Source organism: Carlito syrichta, unplaced genomic scaffold, assembly GCF_000164805.1.
Source record: "Carlito syrichta isolate Samal-C Ts95f unplaced genomic scaffold, Tarsius_syrichta-2.0.1 Scaffold310954, whole genome shotgun sequence".
NCBI lineage: Eukaryota > Metazoa > Chordata > Mammalia > Primates > Tarsiidae > Carlito > Carlito syrichta.
The window spans coordinates 52765-73947 of record NW_007255050.1 but is presented as its reverse complement, the minus strand read 5'-3'; the positions used below and the strand labels follow the sequence as shown (position 1 = coordinate 73947).

Genomic DNA, 21183 nt, shown 5'->3' with positions numbered 1-21183 from the left:
TAATTTTTTTCTCCCATCAAGGGGAGAAAATAAAACAATATGTTGAACCTTCTCTGTTTTGCTTGCTGCCTTTTCCAAAAACTCATTATTGCTTAGTGAGCTCCATTGTCCTTACTTGGTAAACACAAGCAGAACTGCTTTGGATGTACATGAGAGACCTAAACTAGACTTTGAACTTGGGTTCATTTTTATCATTTATGTCATAGAGAGATGTTGCCTTCTTTGCCTTTGTGGATTATTCTAATTCTTTCCCTATTTACAAAATTCATATTGTATCACATAATTGAACTCTGGGGTGAACAAAAGACTGGATAATAGTTGGGACCTGGCCGAGCATGGTGGCTCAAACCTATAATCCCAGCACGTTGGAAGGCTGAGATGAGAGGATTGCCTGAGTTCATGGATTTGAGACCAGCCTGGGCAACATGGCGAAACCTTGTCTCTACAATAAATAAAAAAAATTAGCCGGGCATGGTAGCCCAGCCTGGGTGACAGAGTAAGACTCTAACTCAAAAAAAAAAAAAAAAGTTGGGTCCTGATAGTCTGTATCAGACTGGTACACTGGTACAGAGACAGTATTGATGGGAAGACCCAAGGAGGCACTACTGTTCCAGGATACCAAGGGCACAGCATGGAAGAGGTCTAACCCATGAGGTCATAGGCTTGGAGCAGTCTACCTGACACAAAGCAGGACACATAGTGAATTTAGAGCAGGAATGGCAAGAATGCTGATAGATAGGCAGGTGTGGGACAGTGGGCAGACAGCAGCCTCCTCAGTTTAGGTTTGCCATCAGAAGTTTGGTTTCTGGCAATCCACACTAGCAAGAGGCAGGCAGGCCAGGACTAGAGGGACTGGTCCCAAGGAATTGACCATGGCAAGGCTCAGGAGACTGTTTCCACAGCAGGGATATGGAGGGGACACTTGTTCTGAGTAAAGGCTATGGAGCTGGTGTTCAAGATTAGAGAGTGAGCAGCTGTCAGGGTAAAGATAGGAGGCTAAATGCCCTGGTACAAAACGTGGGGAATACTGAGTCAGAGTGAAATGTACAAGAATATAGAGAGCAGATTTAAGGAACTGGAACTCAACAAGAAATTTTGGAGGACTAGAGAACCAAAGTTTATCCCACATGGACCATTTAAACCTGTTGAGTTAATTTATTATGAAATCCCCTGTTCCCCTATAGAAGAAGAAAAAAAACATATCTAAGGGAATATTTGTATGCTGATTATTTGTCCCTCTACATAATTATTTTTTTTGAATGGAAAGCAGGTGATCTGCAGTTTAATAGTCTCTTGACTGCTAAGGAAGACATGACCTCAGTCATCTCACCAGGGAGATCTGAAATTGATGTTGGGAGAAAATCGGTGCAGAATTAACCCATATGAGGGGTTTAGACTTGTTTCTGTCTACATATTTATCATGGTACTCTAAAACATAAGTTTTGAGGACTATGAAGGGTTCCTGAATTCTCCTCAACCTTAGAAGAGAAGTTGTGGGCAAGACTAAGGTGCTATATTTCAGGACAAGCCCCTAAAGTAGTAGGAGACTCCAGAGGGAATCATCTGAGCAGAGTGACCAGGTATATTAAGCACAGCATGTGTTTCCCAGTCTAGAACTAAACACTTTGCAAGGAAAAGTCCAGATAACTGTCATGAGTCTCTGGTTTTATTTCTGTGGATTCCTCTACAAAAGAATTGAATCCTTGTTGGCCCATATGAAGAGTCTATGACCAAAGGGGAGGAGTTATGTTGGAAAGTTGATACCAGAAGGAAGAGGATGCTTCTGGGGCCCTGGTGATAAGGGACAACCAGGTCCTGTGGTAGACTGTGCTTGGTGAGTGCTGAAATGACAACCTCCAGTGACTTGTCTAGGGACAGCACAAGAATGAGTAAAAGTAAATAAAAGTATCTGTATCAATATTGATAGAACATCCAGGCCGGGCTCAATGACTCAGCCTATAATCCTAGTACTTTGAGAGGCCGAGGTGAGTGGACTGCTTGAGCCTGTGGGTTCAAGACTAGCCAGGCAACTTGGTGAGACCTCATCTCTTTAAAAAAAAAATTTAGCTGGGTGTGGTAGTGCACACCTGTGGTTCCAGCTATCTGGAAGGCTGAGGCAGAAGAATTGCCTGAGCCCAGCAGGTTGAGGCTGTGGTGCTCAGAGCACGCCACTGCACTCCAGCCTGGATGATAGAGAGATTCTAACTAAAAAAAAAAAAAAAAGAAAAAACCAAAAAAACACCCCTCCCCCCAAAAAAGAACATCAAGAGAAACCTGGAGTTGGGGAAACTGTGATCTTTGTGTGAATGTGCTACAGGTAAGAGCAGAAAAGATATAGGAAACGGGGTACAGAGAAAGCCAAGTTTGAGACAAGAAAAAGAGGGCCATATATGCCAATTGGAGCCCTTTGTATGTGTTAGAGGATGGAGAAAATAGAAACTCCCTAAATTAAGGACATTCTCTCCCTTACTAAGATAAGAAAGAGTTATAGACAGCCACAGAGGGACAAAGTCAACAAAGACTGGCCCTAGATGTGCCACCTGTCCACCCAGAAAACCAAGAATCCAAGAAAACTGGAGGCAATAGCTTATTAATATTCTCTACCACAGACCAGTGGAAAGACAGCAACAAAATTATTTAAGACAAAAAAGAAAAGACTTGGATGAATAGAAAAACTATTTATAGTATTGTATGGGAAGGCTCAATTTTCTAATAATGTTAATCTTCTGTATGCTAACCTTTAACTTTATAATCCTTCAAATTTCCAGAATAATTTTTTAAGAACTTGATAAAATTATTTTAATATTCATCTAAGCTGGGCTCGGTGGCTCAGCCTGTAATCCCGTGCCTTTGGGAGGCTGAGGTGAGTGGATTGCCTGAGCCTGTGGGTTCGAGACCCACCTGGGCAGCGAGACCTCATCTCTACAATAAATAAAAAAATCAGCCGGGCATGGTAGTGCATGCCTGTAATTCTGGCTACTCGGAAGGCTGAGGCGGAAGGATCGCTGGAGCCCAGCAGGTCAAGGCTGCGGTGGCCGGGAGCGGTCACTGCACTCCAGTCTGGGCGACAGAGTGAGACTACAACTCAAAAAAATATATATATTCATCTAGAGGGAATAAGCAAACAAGAATTCATGCAAAAAAGCAAGGACATTCTTGACAAAGAAAAGTAATAGCAGGGGTATTGTCAGTATTGTCATGGCAGATATTAACATATATTAGAAAGAGACAGACCTCTAATACATGTGGAGCTGGTGCAAGAAGAGACAGGTCAGAGTGAGAGGGCTAAAAAATATAGACTTTGGTATTCACATCTTTTCCTAGACTAAAGCACTGCAAGTTAGTGAGAAAAGCTTAGGCTAGTAAACAGATGGTTTTAGGACAATTGGCTAACTACAAAAGTTGGTGAAAATGACAAAAAATGATAATGATATCAGCTAATATGTATTGATCCATTGCTATGTTCCAGGTGCCATAAAAAGGTTTTCTATAAATCGACTTACTAAATCATCACATTAATAACCTTATTTTATCTGTTTCACATGCAAGGAAGCTGTGGTTCATGTAGGTTATGTAATTTATGTGCAGTATCACATAAATGACAGCATATGACTTGGGCTTGGGCTTGGGCTTATAGTCCAGTCTTCTAACTGATGATTTCCATTCTCCTCTTAGATTCCTGCTTTACTTATTTTTCTAAAATAAAGTCCAAACGTAATGGAACTTTGTATATAAACAAGAATTTTATAAATTTGAAGGTGGAGGCATAAGTATTTCTTCTTTTCCTCCTGGAAACCACACAGAAGGGATTGGGAGAAAGACTATAACATGAAAATTATATTTTTTAAATTAGGAAATAGCCAAAATTTCAACTACAAAATAGGTAAATGGGCACCAAGAGTGTAGATTGACTAGAGGGGCAGTAGAAAGGCAAGCGAATATTGGCCACTGCCGTCAATCTTAGCAGGCTTCAGCAAAGGGTCACCTGTGAAGAGCAAAACCTCATCAGTTGAGCCAATGTGCACAGGATGGGTGGAGGCAGGAGCTTCCCTGGACTTGGCATGGATTGGAATCAGAGAAGTGAGGTTAAGAGAAAAATCGAATATTTGCACAAAAAATCCATTTCCTCTTTCTGGGGACATGGATTTTCTTCAAATGTAAGTAGTTAGTTCCCACTTATTCATGGTTTAGCTTTCCAAGATTTACGTCACCTGCAGACCGCCACAGTCTGAAAACAGGTAAGTATGGTATAGTCAGATATTCTGTGGGAGAGATACCACTAATATTAATAGATACTAATTCATGTAACTTTTTATTACAGTATATTTTTATAATTGTTCTATTTTATTATTAGTTATTTTGTTAATCTCTTCCTGTACCTAATTTATCAATTAAACTTTATCATTTATAAACTTCAACAAATGTTAATAAAGTGAACTTTATCAAATTTTTAAATTAATTTTTAACATAATTTTTAATCTTATCAAAAGTTAATAAAATTAAATTTTTATTGAAAATTAATAAAGTTAAATCTTTATGAAAAATTTATAAAGTTAAATCTTTATGACAAGTTAATAAAGTTAAACTTTATTAAACTTTTCTATACATACATAAGTGTGCATGTATAGGAAAAGGCATGACATATGTATTATCCATGGTTTTAGGTATCTACTGGGGGTCTTAGAGCTTGTCCCCCCCCATGGATGAGGTGCAACTACTGTATTCAAAAAGAAGCCAGGATCTAGCAAAGATAATATAAGAAAAGAGAAGAAAGAAATAGAAAACTAAGTCAGGTGATGAATCTCAACTAAAAACCAATATTGTCATGATTTATATAAAAATTGTAAATAAAATAACCATGTGCCTGTAAAGTCAGAGATCAAGACAGAGTGAATGTGAAACTGGCAGAGCTGGAGATGAGAGAAAAATTAAACTCACAACAATGAAGGGAAAATTGGAACAAAGGAAAACAGACTTCATTGGGGGAAATGACATAGAGAATAGAAATTTTAAGATATCAAAAAAATTTAAATGGAAGCAAGTAATTTAAAAATCAGGGAGAAAAATGACAGCTATTGAAGATAGGTGGTGACCCCCAGGAATCATAATTGGAAGCCCTGAGGAAGAAAATTAAAACATGGAAGAGAACAAATACTTAGAGACACAATTCATGAAAAAATAAATAAAAGATGTCTTGAATCTACATATTAAATAGGCAAACCACATGTGTGGAAAACTTAACCCCAAAAGAACAACACAAAAATATGGACTATAAGTTTACCAGATGTTAAAGTCAGTTCTTTAATCCACAAAAGCAAAAGATTAAGCTCTTTTTAAAGGGAAATCAGGCAGGCTGTGTTCCCTCCCAGGAAATAGTGTGTTACTAATCTTCTACCAAATAAACTGTCCTTTAGGTATAAAAGGCAAAGAAAAACCCTTGTAAACAGAGAAGAGCTTGGAATATTCCTCACTGGAAAAACCATGGTCAAAGGACTAGTGGTGAGCACAAAATCAATCTAACACAGAGTCATGGCAAATACTAAAGTTGGGCATATGGCAGCAGAATAGAATATAGAAAGTCTATACCATGACAATGGAGAAAGTATTTATCAACAAAATTAAGATATTTAGAAAACATATCATTGCTCATACTGGAATTGATAGCTGTGTTTACAGAGAGGGGTTCAAATTCCTGATCTTGTCTTGGCCCCACATCATCTCACTTGGACTTGCCCTGTCTCAATGAGGGTACCTCTGCTATACTTATTGTCCTGAGTTCCTCTTTTCTCTCACACCAACATTCAGTTCATCAGGCATAAAGGCATTCTGAATCCAACTACTTGTCCCTTCTCCACTGCCATCACCCTGCTTTCAGCCACAGCCTCAGAACCATGTCTATTGGTAATTCCTACCCCCTATACAGTCTGCTTTAAACATAACAGTGCCGTTGTGACCCTTTTACAGGATTAGGCAGGTCACATCACTCACCTCTCTTGGGTTATCCCAATCGCGTCCTCACTTCTGGTTTTAGTGTGGCAACAGCAGAAGAGAGAGAGCATCATTGTCATAACTCTGATTCCCATTCCCCATCGGCATAGAGCCACATCCTTGTGATGTTTGATGAGGACCCAGTGGAGGAGTCTGGCCTCCTGAGACCTCAGGGACTTCTATTCACTCACTCTGCCCAGCCAGTGTCCTTTTTCATGTTTCAAAACCATTCCTGGCATAAGCCCATTCCACCCCTGGCTTGGATACTAGTTGGTACCTTGATCTTCAGCTCTTCCCTTGTCTCCCGATGATTACTCACAAGGTTCATCTCATGTCTTTGAAATCTTTTCTCAGACACTACATTGTGCAGTGCAATGTGTAGTGCACATTAGGGTGCACTTGCAATGCTATTTTAAATGCAAACTATTTCTTATCTGTTCCATCCCTCAACCCCTGCCATGACTTGACTCTTGTCCTTGGACTTTCTCATGACCAAAGTTTCCCTGGAGGTTAGGAAATCTGCGGGCAGCCAGAGAGAGTAAAGAATGCCCGGGGCAGTCTATGATTGAATCATTATATTCTTTTGCATTCATAGTCCTTGTTTGCTTCTTAGAAGCTAATAGGGAGGGTCCTGGTCCTTGTGATTTTAATTGGTTCCTTCCACTAAAAATCATGTAACTGGAAAAATGACATTAAGCTGTGGCCCTTTGGGACCATAGGCAAGATCCACCAGTGTATAAAGCCCTGATTTTTAAAATATCATTTAGACAAAAGACCTCATTTGTTTATGGAAAAAGAAAAAAAAGTCAGGAGACAGAATTGAGTGTCTTAGACTTTGTGTATCTTGACCCAAGGTTAAAAATAGAATAACATTATTTTTCAGCAAAGATTGTTTTATTTCTGCAATAGTTACCCTAAAACCACTGTGATTTATTCTGGAATTCTGCAGCCCCAGGATTAAATTATTACAACTTTTAGAGAAGCAACCCACCTCTGTTTTGTCTACATCTTTTTTTTTTTTTTCACATGTAAGGGAGCTGCACTTATGCTCTTAGTGACTACTTTGACTATAGGAAACATGGTCCATAAGCAAGGCTAAATTTTTCTTTAAAAAATCTTAATTACTTGTATAATTAAATAATAGTATACAACATTCCTTTACTAGATTAGAAGATATTTTAAAACAAGCATATTATCCAGTATTATTTTGGTTATATGGAACAGGGAAATTGAAAGAGGATGTGTAAATGAATAAAATGCTGACAAATTGTCAATGCCTATTTAAAGTTATAAAAACTGTTTATTATTTGAGCCAGGAATACTACTTACAGAAATTAGAACACAGGAAAAATGGACATATACATACTTTATACATATAAATATATATTTTTATTTTTAATTTATATATCTTTATGTATATATGTATTTATATAAAGATATATAAATATGCATACATATATGTCTATATACATAAAAATATATGTAACAGAAATCATTGTAATTGTTTTCCAAAAATGAAAAACTAGTGAAAAACAAAAAAAGGACATTCCATGATAGTGAATGGAGACACACCTAGTTGTCAAGTATCCAACCTCCTCTCTGACTTAATAAAATAACACAAGTTGCACTCATGACAACTTTTAGACCCTCACAGCTAGGAGTGACCTGGCCAGTCAGCCAGGGAGACAGCAGAATCAGAACACTCTCCTGGAAAAGTCCTTAAAGGGAGCTGACTCAGGTAGGTGAGGCAGCCATCTTTTAACTCTTCCAACCTTCATGGAAATGTGAAAGGAAGTTACCACTGGAGCTCAGTGGCCATCGTTTGAAGATAAGAGACACCTGCTAGGAGTGGCAGAACTCTTCCCAAGATGTAAGTTTGGCTCTCTGATGACTTAGGAGAGTCAACAAACTAATCCTCAATTATCTATGTCCAGACTCCTCTTATGAGAAAAAGTAAATCCTGTGAGTATAAGTGGCTGAACTCACGCTAAACCAAGGTAATAAATAGTTAAATGTACTTATTGATGTATTTAAATAAACTACGCAGACATTTTTTTAAAAATCATACATATATATATATATATATATTTTTTTTTTTTTTTTTTGAGTTGGAGTCTCTCTCTTTTCATCCAGGCTAGAGATGTGCTGTGGCAAGCTCATGGCCACTGTGGCCTCGACCTGTTGGGCTTAGGCAATCCTTCCGCCTCAGCCTTCCAAGTAGCTGGAACTACAGACACATGCCACCATGCCCAGTTAGTTTTTTTGTGTGATTTATTGTAGAGATGAGGTCTCACCAAGTTGCCCAGGCTGGTCTCAGACCCCCAGGATCAGGCAATCCTCTCTTGGCCTCCCAAAGTGCTGAGATTACAGGTTAAGCCACCTTGCCTGGCCAAAAAATCATATTAAACACCCATATTTGTTGACATGGAAAGATATTCATGGCATATTGTTAGCTGAAGAAAGATTTTAAGTAACGAACGATCTTATGGTTAAAAATTTTTAAGTGTATATGCTTGTCTAAGGGCTTTCGGGCTTAGAGATAAGCCTGAAAGGCTAGACTAAACCTATTTGCAATAGTTATCTCTGGTTACCTTTGAGTGCTGTTATTTGGGGGAGAAGTTAACTTTTTGAAATTTGTTTATGCAATTTCTATTTTCTATTTGATGATTTGATATAATATATAAAATTTATAGACAAAAAAGCTATTAAAACAATTTATAAATCAGTGATGAGAAGGGATAACATGTCAGTAACATCCATAACAGACCGAGGGTTACTTAATCCATATAAAAATATTCTTACAAATAAATAGGACATAAAGATAAGTGTGTAAGTTACATAGATAAGAAATTTCTCAAAGGGGCAGGGCTTGGTGGCTCAGCCTGTAAACCCAGCACTTTGGGAGGAGGAGACAAGTGGATTGCCTGAGCCTGCAAGTTTGAGACCAGCCCAGGCAACTTTGCAAGACCTCGTCTCTACAATAAATGAAAAATTAGCCGGGCACAGTAGCACATGCCTGTAGTTCCGGCTGCTTGGAAGGCTGAGACAGAAGGATCACCTGAGCCTAGCAGGTCAATGCTGGGGTGGATGTGAGTGTGCCACTGTACTCCACCCTAGGTGACAGAGTGAGATGCCAACTCCAAAAAAAAGAAAAGAAATTCCCCAAAGGAGAAATAGAAGTGTCCAGTAAACATAAGATTAAAAATTTTAACTATCATTAATAATCTAAATATGCAAACTAAAGTGGGAAGCCATTTTACTCATCAGTTTGTAAATATTTAAAATATAAAAAATACTCTACCTAGTCGGTCAGGATGTTGGGCATGCACCCTCACCCTGCTGGTGATCAAAGAGTCTTTGCCCGGTAAAGACCAAGAGCCTTCTATATGGCTATGTTATTTCACTTCTAGGAATTTACCCAGCCTTTCAGGCCTGTCCTCAAGCAATTGAATACCCATAAACACACATATAAATTTTTAAAATGTTGACCAAATGATTGTTTTGATTGTTTGTGGCTTAAAATCTTTTTCTTCAGTTAACAATATGCTGTGAATATCTTTCCATGTCAATAAATATGGGTGTTTTATATGACTTTTTAGTGTCTGTGGAGAGTTTATATGAATACATCAATAAGTACACTTAAACTATCTATTATCTTAAGAGTGACTTTAGCCACTTAAAAGCACAAGATTTACTTTTTTCTCTTAAGAGGACTCTGTAACATAAAGAGTTCAGCATTAGTTTGTTGGCTCTCCTAAGGAAATGATACATATGCAAATTGAATTAACATACAGGGATGTTCTTTGCTGCAGTGTTTGCTGTCAGGAAAAACTAGAAACAACCCAAGGGAGACAGAGGGAACATCTGCATGATGGCAAGCATTAAAAATAATTTTGAAAAAAGCAAGTGTCATAAAAAATGTCCATAATAGCAAATATACATAAATATAAACTAAATTAAATGGCTCTATTTATCTATTCCCATGTGACCATGCAACATGAAGCTTCAAATATGACCTAAAATAAAAAGTCGCTGGGGAAGCTACTTGCTGAATAACAAGGTTTTATTTTTGAACAAGTACTTTTTACATGAACAATGGATGTCGTATGCTACAGGGAAGTTGTCTCAGTGATTTTTAAAAAAAGGAATTGTTCTCCTAATCAAATAGTGTCTAGTGCCCTCCTTCTATCTTTTTCTTCTCCCTCTAAAAGTATATGACAGAAGGGTTGTGGCAAGCACACTACTGGCTTCACTCCATTGTTGTTTTCATAATAAGAAAATGCAGCATGTTATTTTAAAAAGAGACATCTAGAGTACAAGCCATGATTAAAGAAACAAATACACTCACAGCAATTAAACCTATAGTAGGTCTTATATTGTTGAAAAAAAGGTCATGATTGATTGATTGATCTGACCAGTACATATTTGGTCCTGTCTGATAAGTTACTGGATTAAGATGCCTGCATGAGAAAAAGAGAACTCCTAATATGTTTGCAAAGACAGTTAAGCAACCTCTCTGAAGGAGTCAATATGATGTATATAAATGATTTTTCCGGGTCTAAAATGGTTCCACCCTTAGTTTCCATTTTCCATATTTCCACTTATGTAATGCTTACAATGCTACCTAAAAACAGTGAGGTGCTGTTCTGCATTTGAAGAGAAAACATGACAAGGAATGGAAACAGAGAATATTGAACACTCATAAGACACTGAGTGGATCTGACTTTTAAAAAAAGTATACCAAGGAGATGATATGTATTAAGGTAACCAGGGAAATAAAACAATCAACACTTTTATTTTTAACTTTCTAAAACCACTTAATCTCATACATCTCAATACTGAGGACATAATTTCCTAATTATGAGAAAATCTGACAATTTAAACTTGCAACTCCACATATACAGGTATTCAGTGGTCTCTAAGCAAACCATGGTTATCTAATATAAATGGGTAAGGTAGTACTTTCCCAAGTGCCAGTGCTAAAATAACCTATACAAATAACCTACCTCCCTTTGCGGTCTTTCCATGGGCATGGTATGTCAGAACATATCCTTTCTTGGTCTGAATGAAAACACCTAAATGGACCAGGAGGGGTGTCTGTGAGAGAAGGATAGACTTGGTAGAGATAGGGACCCATAACCACTTGCATGAAGTCTCTCTGGAAAGTCTAAAAGTGCTCATTCAATCCATTAGAACATAACATATGCTTGACAAGTAACAAGCAAATTGGGTAATATCATACCTTTAGAGAATTTCCATACGATGGTAGGCACAGGGTAACCCTCTGCAGAGCAATTGAGTATAACGGCTTTGCCATAAATCCCATCCTGGTCTCGTGGCTGAACTACAAACTTAGGAGGAACTGAAATGAGAGAAATGTCACCAGTCATTCAGACAAGAGCAAAAACAATTAAAGATGTGATTCTTTAAAAACAGAGAATCACTTTAATACACATTAAAATACCAAATAATGTTTTATATGCATGGAAAATTAAAAAAAAACAGTATTGTTGGTATGGGAAAAATTGAGGGAGTACTCTCAGTGCTGGAAACTTTTCTGCCTCATATCAATAAGCTTTTGTAGCAAGAAAAAGTACCTCACACTAGGGAAAATTGGCCCCCTGAGTGTGGAAATTTGACTAAACCAAGGGAATGAAACATTTTGCTTTTTTCTTTGTGTTATCAAAGATCTTCAGGAATTCACTCCATGGAAAATAGAATCAGAACTATCATTTAAAGAACAGTTAAAATATAAATTTTTTCCTCAAAAAGCAATTATCAAGGATAAGTATTCCTCTGTAGTAAACTGTTCAAAGCATTTGATATTGATTTTTCCTCTAACAGGAGATGAAGGGAGAATTAATAGGTATTCCCCAAAGACAATAAAGAACACGGCATGTTACTGAACTTTTTCCAAAATTCTGATGAGGACACATAGAACATTATTTCTGATGTCAGCACCATTCCAGGCCAAAGAGGTACTATCTGGTGAATGTGTGAGGTACTAGAAAGATCCATCCCTACCTAACATATCATATGTACTTTGCTTAAAAAGTATCTGCCAAGAGAAACCCATTGCTTTGAGGTAAGCTACTAGAATTTTAAGAGTCTTTGAGTTTTCTCTTATAGAGATGACACACATTCTTTAAGGAAAGGAAGCATCTGAAGGCATTATCATCCTCAAATCTTTCTCAGCAGATTGGTGATTCATTATGGGATGGACTTTCAATGAGGAAGTCATAGATTATGTAAGAGGAGATAAATTATATTCATTATATATTGAATACGTAGAAATTCCTGGTAATTGTCTGTCTTGTGATACCCAGAATTATCCATTTTGAGACAGAAATGTAAGTCTATGTGCTACAAATAGATAGGAACACCAGTCACTGTAGGTAAAAGACTGGAAAGAAGACTACAGTCTAAGTTGGCAAAGAGCTTAGAAGTACATTAAAATGATAAGAGCCAAGTGAAGATCACTTTGTCCATAAAATAACTAGAAGGAGGGAACAGTATTATGACACAGAAGCAACTAGAGATGGAACTCATTGCTGTGTTTTTGGAGAATAAATTATCTTTAATTTTCTATTCTAGCCTATTGTAGAAAGCATTACACATGGAAAGGCAACAGGAAAAGATAGCTGCCAGCGTAGAGACAAGTGTTAATTAAACACCTGGGTTTGTGAAGGGCATTGTCTTTCTTTTTTTTCCTTCTTATGTGTTTAATACTTTTTAAGTGTTTCTCATAGAGCTGGTCTGGAGACAGCGTAAATTCGTAGGGATTGAATGTCTGGGAAGGATTTTAATTCTCCATCACTAATGAAGCTTAGCTTAGCTGGGTAGGTAATTCTTGGTTGAAATTGCTTATCTTTGAGAACTTTGAAGATTGGTCTCCAAGCTATCTTAGCCTGAAGTGTTTCTGTAGATAAGTTTGTTGCTATTCTAATTGGTCTTCCCCAGTAGGTAGTCTGACCTTTTTCTCTTGCTGCCTTTAGGAATTTTTCTTTTCTTTTTTTTATTTTTCTTTTTATTTTTTTGAGTTGGAGTCTCACTCTGTTGCCCAGACTGGAGTGCAGTGGTCGCTTCCGGCCACCACAGCCTCGACCTGCTGGGCTCCGGCAATCCTTCCACCTCAGCCTTCCAAGTAGCCGGAATTACAGGCATGCGCTACCATGCCTGGCTGATTTTTTGATTTATTGTAGAGATGAGGTCTCACTGCCCAGGCGGGTCTCGAACCCGCGGGCTCAGGCAATCCACTCACCTCAGCCTCCCAAAGGCGTGGTTGAGCCACCGAGGTTGAGCCCGAGCCCGGCTAGGGTTTTTTCTTGTAAACCTACTTTTATTCCTACTATGTGTCTAGGAGTTGATCTTCTCATTTGTTGTCTTGTAAGGGGTTCTCTGAATCATTTGTGTTTGAATGGTCGTATCACTGATGACATCTACACTGTTGATGAGAGTGTAAACTAATACAACCTCTGTGGAAAAAAGTTTGGCGATTCCTAAAAGATCTAAAAATCGACATTCCATACGACCCTGCAATCCCCCTACTGGGAATATACCCGGAGGAACTCAAATCACTCTACAAAAAAACTACCTGCACACGTGTTTATTGCAGCATTGTTCACAACAGCAAAAACAACCATGCTGCCCATCAAAAGAGGACTGGATAAAGAAAATATGATACATATACATGATGGAATATTATGCAGCCATAAAGAAGGACAAAATTATGAACTTCACAGAAACTTAGATGGACTTAGAGTCTATAATATTGAGCGATCTATCACAGAAACAAAGACCTGAGTGTCACATGTTCTCACTCATAAGCAGACCTTGAATAATTATTGTAATACTATAAGAAAAGGATTCAGAGTAGCAGGAAACCACCGGATGTGGGGAGGTGGGATTGGCAGTAGTGGGAATCTTCCAGGGGAGGGGGGCCACACCTCATCGACAAAGGTACCTGCATAATGAACATTTGTATACCCATCCTGAATTGTACCTCACATCTTTCAAATAAAAAAATTTTAAAAACCCTAGGATTGATTTTCAGCTCTGCCACTTCCTATTGAATGATTTTGTCCAAATTATCAAATGTCTCTTAGCTTTAATTTTCTTATCTGCAAATTTGGGATGATTACACTACCCATTTTAATAGACTGCTATGCAAATCAAATGAAGAAAACATTAGAATAGTTCTCAGAACAGTGGTTGGAAAAGATTAAGTGCTGTAGAAGTATTGGTGAATTTAGTAAATATAAATATGTCCAGATTTGACATATCCCTAATGAACAAAGTTTCTAACTTGCAAATGTAATTAATAATTTACCTAACCAATGGGTCTCTGGGATATTGCTTAGCTAGTAAGAAGTTTTGCCTTATGTAAATGGTATTCTAAAACAAATATATTCAATAAAATTTAAATATATTTACAATAATTTTAAAAGAATTGTCTCATGGTGAGGAAATGATTTCTAAGAAATATGCTAGAGATAATATAGAGCAAAATGGTCTAGTAAAATGATCAATAAACCTCAAGGGTAGATTGCAAAGTGTAAGACATCATGCCATGTGCTATCTGGTTCACATTCTGCTAAGAGCAATAATTTCTTCTGGAAGAATGTCCAGTTACAATTTATCTATGACCCCACCCCTCAATTTGGTTCTAATCCAAAGAAAACTTACTTAAAAACTCATCAAAGTGGTTTATATGAAAAATAAAAATTGGTGCATTATAAGGTAATTACAAATGAAAATGGTCCCTGAATTAATAGCAAAATAGTAATTTCTATTTCATTATTAAAAATCGTTTCAGATGCTGGTAAGAGTAGCCAAAGGATGTCTCATGTACACCCCTTTGCTCCGAGACTGCAATTTTCTCTTCAGAAACCCACACTGATCCATGTTCACATAAAACCCTAAGAAAGAAGTTCAGCAATAAGTAAACTTAATTTTTATGGCAACAGGAATAATTAATAGCTCAGTTATTTGAATTTAAGTTTATACATTATACAATTTGAGACCATTTTGAGGAAAATGTTATAAATTACTTAGTGAATATACATTTCCTTTAAATGTTGGTAGAAGACTATCATGAATCCAAATATTCAGTCCCTAAATGGTTTCTTACCATGTTCCAGTAAATATGTAGGTCTGTTTCCTGAAAGTCATCTTGAGAGTTACATTAAGAATTCTGATCCTAGTATTATCCGGTGCTCACACCAAGTAGACCTAAGACCAGATCTCCTTAGATTGTACACCTGTAAGGATGTGCTTTATTTGAGTTTGGCCTTGCCTGGGTAAAGGAGATGGATCTCTGGAAAATGTATTTTGTTTCTAAATAAATGTTTTTTGTTTACCCAGAACCTAATTTGAATATACAAGATACACAGTCCCATGGGGGTTTTCATTACACTGAGACAGGAGCATTAAGCTCGAGAGCAGGAAAAGTGTCTGAATGAAGGCCTATTATTTAATATGTAACTAGTGGCATCCATTCTTGTATGCTGTAAGCACTTGGAATGGTTGACATCATTAAAGACCATAAAATTCCCAGTATTTTTTATTCACTAAGCAGAAGTTTACTAAAATAAGTGAAGATCTTTTTTAAAGAACTAACTATTGCCAGATCCAGATGTATTCTTTCAAAAAATAGTAGCCCAAATAATTGTTCTGAGAAAGCAGGAATTCCCCCAAGGAGTCACTTGGTAAGAAAAGTGAACACTTACTGAGTACCCAGTGTGCTTTAGATGAGTTAAGTTCCCTCTTTTGACCTCTCCCAGAACTCTCCTCGAGACAAAAGACAATTCTTATTTTATTTATTTATTAAGAAGCAAGTCCCCATTCCTACTTCTCAGGGTTTCATTCCCAGTTTCCTTTACATCTTACTCAACATATTTCCTGAGCTGTTTCACTCACTCTTGTCATGATGATTGCCTTTATCTTCCCTTTCCTTTATCCCACCAACCACTAGATATTTCACAGGTACCTCCAACAAAAGCCTCCACAATAACACATATCCATTCCTGTCACCACCTGGAAAAGTCCTCAAAAAAGAAAACCATGAATTATCTTTCTTTTTTTTTTTTTTTAAGTTGGAGTCTCACTCTGTCGCCCAGACTGGAGTGCAGTGGCCACTCCTGGCCACCGCAGCCTTGACCTTCTGGGCCCTGGCAATCCTTCCGCCTCAGCCTTCCAAGTAGCGGGAATTACAGGCATGTGCTACCACGCCTGGCTGATTTTTTGATTTATTGTAGAGATGAGGTCTCGCTGCCCAGGCAGGTCTCGAACCCGCGGGCTCAGGCAATCCACTCCCTCAGCCTCCTAAAGGCGCGGGATTACAGATTGAACTACCGAGCCCGGCGTATTATCTTTCATTTCTTCCTCTTTTATCTCCTTGTATCAGGTACTAATGATTATCTCTTGAAAATTTATCACATATGCTCAAATTTTTTTCAGGCCCACAATCACACCTTATTCACAAAAAGTAGTCCAGGTATGCGGCAAAGTGTCACATGCCTCCTGTTCATCTGGTTTCAGCATCCTGGGCTGGACAACTTCACACACTTTGCTAGAATACTGCACTAAGGGCAGGAAATTCTCTTCACTGAAGTCATATAGACCTTTACTCATGTGACTTTCACAACCCCGGCATGTGGAAAACAATTGCCCATCAATGATGGACAGGAGTCTGGGTATAAAGGCTCTACTTCTCTTTTTTAAACATGTTCTATGCCTGTGCTTCTCAAACTGATTAAAACACACATTACTAAACTCTGTGCCCATAGACTCTGACTCAGTAGGTCTGGGGTGGGATCCAAGAATCTGCCTTTCTAATGAGCTCTTGGGTGATTCTGTTGCAGAGACTACACTTCAAGAACCACTGCTCTATGTGATTTCTTGGAGGGTTCCCAAATTCACTTGTCCCTGGCAGCAACCAACTTATTAAAGCAAACTTTATTGATTATTTTGCCCTTTCTGATCTTATCCTTTCCCATTCTAATGCTCTGAGATCCAGAAATAACATTCCAATTAAAGAATCTGCAATCAATTCTGTACCTCACATTCTGCTTTCAAGGAAACTCAACCTAGAACAAAGTCAATATTGTCTATTTTTTCGTTTTCCTGCCACCGTCACTTTAATAAATTTTTCACACGGTGGTCTAAAGGATCCTTTTAAGACACAAATCAGATGTCATGACTTCCCTGCTTAAAATTATCATGTATTCCCATAGTCATATGGTATGATCCAGACACTTACAATACTTAAAAAGCTCTTTGTAATTGAATCCTTGGCCTCTAGTTTCATTTTGTGACATTCCCTTCTTGTAGACTTTGCCCAGCGCTTCTAAAACCCTGTCTATTCTGCATTTCTCAAGCTCATTCTTGCTGCCAAGTCTTCACACAGGCTTCCGCATCTCTTTGTTTAACAAATTTCCACTTATTAATATCTGCATCTCAGCTGAGAGCTCATGTAGTCTGGGTCACCTTTTCTGAAGCTATGGATGAGATTAAGTGTTTCTCTAATGCTTAATTACTCTGTCATAGCCTTTATCACACTTGTTTGGTGTTGTTTATTTAATTGTCTGTCTCCCATATCAGGCTGTATACTCTGCAAGAACAAAAACTTCCTTTCTCACAGACCATTGTGTCCCAATATGTAACAGAGCTGCAGCATGAGAGGCATTCTGTCACTATGTGTTGAGTGGACACATGCATAAATAGATATTATTACTTTAGTTATACGGACTTGGGAAACAAAGCATGGCTCAGTTAATAACTCAGATCAGATTGACTTCAAAGTTTAAGGTCTTGGAATAGAAAGGGCCCAACAGAAGAACCATTTGAGAGAGAACAGCAGAAAATTCCATGAGTGGATTTTGGTCAACAAGATACACACCCTGAAATGGATGTGGAGCCTTTGGAATTGTTGCAGTTTGATCCAAAACTTATGCTAAAAGGCCTAAAAACTCTGAATACTTTGTGTTGTCTGGGTGTATAATTCCCCAAAGTTGCTGGTTTCCTTTTCTAAAAATTATATTCTGATTTCCTTTTACTAGAATAACACATTATTTGGTATATTGTAGTGATCATGCTTGCCAATATAGTTGGTTTTAAAATAGAGTAATATTTCCAATGGGAATGGGGAGCAATTTAAAAGATAAATGGGTTCAACCAAATAATGATGTCTCATCCTCAAGATGCAATGTAGGCTATTTGTGCCATATGCTGTCCTGAATCATAATTACATGCACATAATGGAGCTCTTCTGTTTTCTCCAAAAGATCAATTTGATATATATTCTAACATACCAAAATCCTGTCAGGAGATTCGCAGAGACTGACAGTATCTGAAGTTTCAAAGGGATTCTTTTGAGGAAGTTTGCTCCTGATATTGCCTAGAATGAGGGTTGTTCAAAATACAGCAATGTCTGGCTTGATCTGTTTATTGTATGTGGGGAGGGAGATTCTTTTCGTCTTGTTTTTTAAAGAAGAAATAGTATGTTTATAATAGGATAGTCAGTTTTTCTAGTCTTAAACGTAGTTCAATGTCTTGTGTTTGAAATTTATGATTTCCTATTCACTACACATTTCCAAAGAACAAAGTAGGGGTTCCTAGTTCTGAACAGGGATTCAGTTTTATTGAAGGTAAAACAACTGGAAGCTATTTAGTGTTGGTGGGAGGGGGTACATAAATAGATATTGCTGTTCTTTACTGAATGACCTTTAGCTGAAATGGGAATTGATCAAAGTCTAGGTGAGATTTAATTTATGCCACAGGAAACTAAAATCCAGTGGTTTCCTATCATTCAGAATAGATAACCTGGCCCCTGCTAATCTCTCTGCCTTTCACTTTTTGTCCTCGTTTACTGAACAGGAGGCAGGTCCATCTTCTTACTGTCCTTTGAACCCTGCTCAGCCTACATAAAATATTTTTTAATCCCGGTCTTTCTCAATCTTCTCACCAAACATTTTTTTATAGTACTTGTAGATATCTGACATTGTTTGTTCATTATCTCCTCTGTCCAATAGAATTTGATCTCTAGGGGCAGATATGTGAACTCTCTGTTTTTATTGCTGCAGCATCCTCAGCACCCAGAACAACACCTATTATGAAACAAATGTTTCATAAATATTTTTGAAGGGAAGAAAGAAAGAATAAATGAGTGAAAATCATAGTATGGATATGATGTTAAAAATTGGATCAATAAACATAGTAGTAAAATAATGGCCTTGTATAATTTTTATTTTTCCTGTCAACTGAAGGCCAGCTATAAGCCTTTTGGCTAGTGTGTTTGTTTCCCTATATGCAACTCGTCATAAAAGGACAGAAATAACTGATCTATTATAAGAAGTGTGAGAAAACCGCCCTCCTTTGGAATCAGATAGGAACCATTACGCTGGCAGCTTTTTTGCCAATAACAGGAACCAAAGGGCAGATATGTTCTGTCATCAAGTTTAGTCCTTTTTCCTCAAAATGGCTTCATTCCTGCCAAGGTCACCCACCTGAATACGACATCAAGGAACTCATTGCTCCACTGTCATGGGACACATACATGAAAGCTAAGAGATTTTTGTGTGGGGGTTTTGTTTTTGGTTTTTTTGTTTTTATATTTCCCTTATGACGAACAGCTAATTTATTTTAGATGAAATCTTTATAAATCTTCTTAGCGACCTAGACTATCAAACAATGACCCAAGGTCAAACTTTTCTTTTGTAGTGTCTTCACCTCCCTTAGCCTTCATAGAGTTGGAATAATCAGGGCCTTGCCCTGGATTAGACTTTGGCTTAAGGGAATGTTGCGACTGTTTTAATCTTCTTTCCAGACCACTAAATTTCTCTCTATCAGCAATAAAGTTGTTTCATTTTCTTATCATTCATGTGTTCAATGAGGTAGAAGTAACAAAACGTGACACAGAGACACGCAGTGAACACATCTTGTTGGAAAATGGTCCTGATAGATTTGCTCCATAGGGTTGCCACAAACCTTCTGTGTGTTTAAGAAAAAAAAAAAAGAAAGAAAGAAAGGGAAAAAAGCAATATCTGGGAAGTGCAATAAAGTGAAGCACAATAAAATGAGGTGTGCCGGTATTTTTATTGTGTATGGTGTATTGTAGACATGGTATGCTATTAAGTGTGGATTTTGTTGCTTTCCTTCTGAGTGTCAAATTTTATTTTTGCAGAAAATTAATTTACTAGCAGAGAAGTTTTATCTTGTCTAGAACCTCTTTAGGCTTTTTGAGGGCTGGCCTAGGGTAACCCTTATTCCAGGACTAGATTTCTGAGATTTCAAGTGAATTCTCCATGTGGTCTCTGTTCTAGCATTACCGTTGCTGGAGTTCATGAAGCTTCAACTTGTGCATGTGAAGCTTAGTATTCAGCTAAATACTGTAAAGGAGCCCTAGAGAGTTCTAGAAATCTTTCTTTGAACAGCTCCAGTAACTTGTCCTGAAATATCATTGCAGTGACTTTAAGTTTCTATCTGTGTCTTCTACACCCAGCAAGATCACTGTTGTCTATACAAGCTCCACATATTCTGCCTCCTATCATTGAAAAACTCCTAAAATTATTTAAAAATTTGATTTTCTTGAGTTTCTGCACATTCATCTCCTTTCTTTTCTTAAGTACCTCTAATCAAGCCCTTGCTTCAGTCACTCCACCCTTCAAAGTCACAATGTGACTTTTTCTGAAATGACCAACCAATGCTTGACTTTCTTCTTTCTCTACTTTCAGCAGGATTTAATGATCCTATTACCCCCTTTTCATACTGTATGTCCTATTTTGCTAACAGGGCCTCACAACCCACTGGATTTCCACCTCCTTTACCAGCTGTTCCTTTCCCTCTGTCTCTTTTGCTGATTCCTCCTCTGCTTATTCTGGAACCTTAAATGTTGGAGTGTGTTAGGTCAGGGCACACTCCGTATCATTGTTTTCCTTGTCAAGACTGTTCTTCCTGGTTTCTTCTCATCTTCTGCTGAAGACACCTTCCATTCACCTCATTATTAGGCAAAACAGGATTCCATTGTGGATTCCCTTTTCCTCCTTTGCAGCATTCACCCTACAATCATGTTTTATTTATTAAATTTATTTATTTAAATTGTTGCCAATTTAACTGCTCCTCATGACCATAACATTACTCCCTGCATCCAAGGCACTTTTATCTTGCTTTCTGGTTCAGTCCATTCTTTACACAGCT

At 37.7% G+C, this 21183-nt stretch overlaps 1 protein-coding gene across 1 annotated transcript in view; it reads right to left on the bottom strand.

Annotated features, from left to right (window-relative positions):
• DSCAM (DS cell adhesion molecule) overlaps window positions 1-21183 on the bottom strand; it is a gene marked incomplete at its 5' end in the record, with an annotated part of 312828 nt that overhangs the window by 249644 nt on the left and 42001 nt on the right. Inside the window, one exon of the mRNA XM_008068451.1 lies at window positions 11231-11350. Within this exon, the coding sequence (XP_008066642.1) occupies window positions 11231-11350 (120 nt within the window). The remainder of the gene's footprint in view (window positions 1-11230; window positions 11351-21183) is intronic.